The 1,940-nt window shown below is 59.4% G+C and overlaps 1 protein-coding gene across 3 annotated transcripts in view; it reads right to left on the reverse strand.

The window, feature by feature from the left end:
* Positions 1–89: 89 nt before the first annotated feature.
* The window catches only part of Dnajc4 (DnaJ (Hsp40) homolog, subfamily C, member 4), a gene marked incomplete in the record, with an annotated part of 4,742 nt that continues 2,891 nt past the window's right edge, over positions 90–1,940 (reverse strand). For 2 of the 3 annotated variants that reach the window (XM_013513960.1, XM_005384636.2), the window contains 4 exon segments: positions 90–271; positions 360–446; positions 1,156–1,320; positions 1,404–1,588. In XM_013513960.1, coding sequence (XP_013369414.1) covers positions 166–271; positions 360–446; positions 1,156–1,320; positions 1,404–1,588 — 543 coding nt within the window. 3 annotated transcript variants of the gene reach the window in all.

Raw genomic sequence — 1,940 nt, forward strand, 5'->3', positions numbered from 1 at the left:
ACGCACCGCCCAGGGGGCCGGGCTCCCGGGTGGCGGCGCCGATGGCTGGGGCGCGGGCGTGGGGCCCGAAGGAGAGAGCGGGACAGGGGAAGCTCTGAGAACCGCTTTATTGCACAGTCCGGGGCCTCAGCGAGGCTCGAATGCCCTGCGGGCCTGTAGAGCCCCTCAGGGGCCGGCGCTAGGGGGCACAAGTCCGGAGCCTGGGGAAGCCCCGGAAGGCGGCGGCTGCAGCCCCGGGTGCCGCTCCTGTAGGAGCCTCGCTCGGTTGGCCCTGGAGGAGAAAGCACCAGAGCGGTCGGGCCAGGGACTCTGGAGGGTGGTGCCAATACTGGCAGGGGCGGGACAGAGTGGGGACAGACCTGGCCCGCGCCCGTGTATCGTTGTAGATGGCGGTGATGATCCGGTCCTTTTCATCCATGAAGCTGCGGTGCATCTCCTCCAGTTTCCTGCAAGGGGGTTGCCCACAAGCGTGAACTTTAGTCCCCGCAGTCCCTGTTGTCCCTCAAGTGCTCCCCTCCTCTACCCTGCTCCAGGGTCTCTCCCAGGTTTCCATCTGCAGGGACCTAGATCTGTCTGTGTGTGACCGGTGAGAAGAGGAGCACGGAGTAACCTGGACCTCCTAGGGTCCAGGAGCACCCCAAGTCCTTGGCTGTCCTGCTGAAGGGAGGGAAGCAGCTCTGGCATGGGGGTGCAGCCCCTAAGGCCAGAAAGCATCCTGCTTCTGTCTCTGTCACTTAATTGGGCAGGCTGCTGGCATTGAGTGCTGGCTTCTTCCTATTTTTGCTGGATTTCCTAATCCGTATCATGGTATGGATGAGAGTGGCAGGGGGCACCAGCAGCCACATGAGGAGTGTCACTGGGGAGGCTCAAGTTACAATGCATTTGCTTCTTTGCATGATGTTACTTGGCTGCAGCCCACCTGGCAGCCAGCACCAAAGATTTAATTCGAATTATGAAAAGCTGAAAATGCCAACATTAGTCCTCCTTGCAGTACCGCTTTTACCCAGAGTGGCTTCAAATGCTAAGGTCATGCAATCCTAGCTTGAGAGAGACACCGTTTGCAGGTTGTAGCATGCCGTGGCTGGCTGGCTGACCACACTGGGCTTTCCCCACCCTCCTGCCTCTGCCACCACCCTGGGGAGGACATGGATGCACCTGAAGGCAACGTAGTGCAGGCCCATGCCTGCAAGCATGAGCAAGAGGCAGTACCCCAGCACCCGATGATTGTGTTTCCGCTGCTGCCGCCGTGATTCAGGCCCCTGTGGCCTCACACCATGAAACTGGGCCCAGTATTGTTCGTTGGGGGGTGCCCAGGAGCTGCTGGGAAGCAGAGGGGACCATGTGGAGATGAGGCTCTCCCGGAGACTTGGAGGTAGCAGCAAGCAGGGACAGGACTGCTGTACCTGTGTGTTTGTCTGGCAGACTTGGGGTAGGCTGTGGTCCCTGATGATTTCGGGTGGCTGGCTGAATGGAGCTGGCTGTTGTAGCTTCGGCGGCTCTGCTCATGGCTAAGCACATGGTAAGCCTCATTCAGCTCTACAAAGCGGCTGTGCAGGGCCGGGTTACCAGGGTCTCTGTCAGGGTGCAGCTGGGATGGGGCAGGACTCTCCTTATCTCTCTTTCCATGTCCCTTCCCAGGGCCCATCCTGATAACATCTACCCACAAGGACTCTATCCTCAGATGCCTTGTCTGGGCGATGCAGACTTACCCTTAGACTGCCTGACCTCTCAAGACAGCCAGAGCATCAAGAAGCACAGACACCTGCCCTCTCCCCTCATTGAAGCCCCCCCCCCACTGCCAGCCCCCTGCTCTCTCCATAGGCCTCCATCCAGGTTTGTCCAGAGCAGACATCAAGAAAAGCAAACCTAGCCCAGAGTGGTGGTGCATGCCTGTAATCCTAGCACATGGGAGGCTGAGGCAGGAGGATCGTTGCGAGTTC

Source organism: Chinchilla lanigera, unplaced genomic scaffold (genome assembly GCF_000276665.1).
Source record: "Chinchilla lanigera isolate Chin_1 unplaced genomic scaffold, ChiLan1.0 scaffold00021, whole genome shotgun sequence".
Lineage (NCBI taxonomy): Eukaryota > Metazoa > Chordata > Mammalia > Rodentia > Chinchillidae > Chinchilla > Chinchilla lanigera.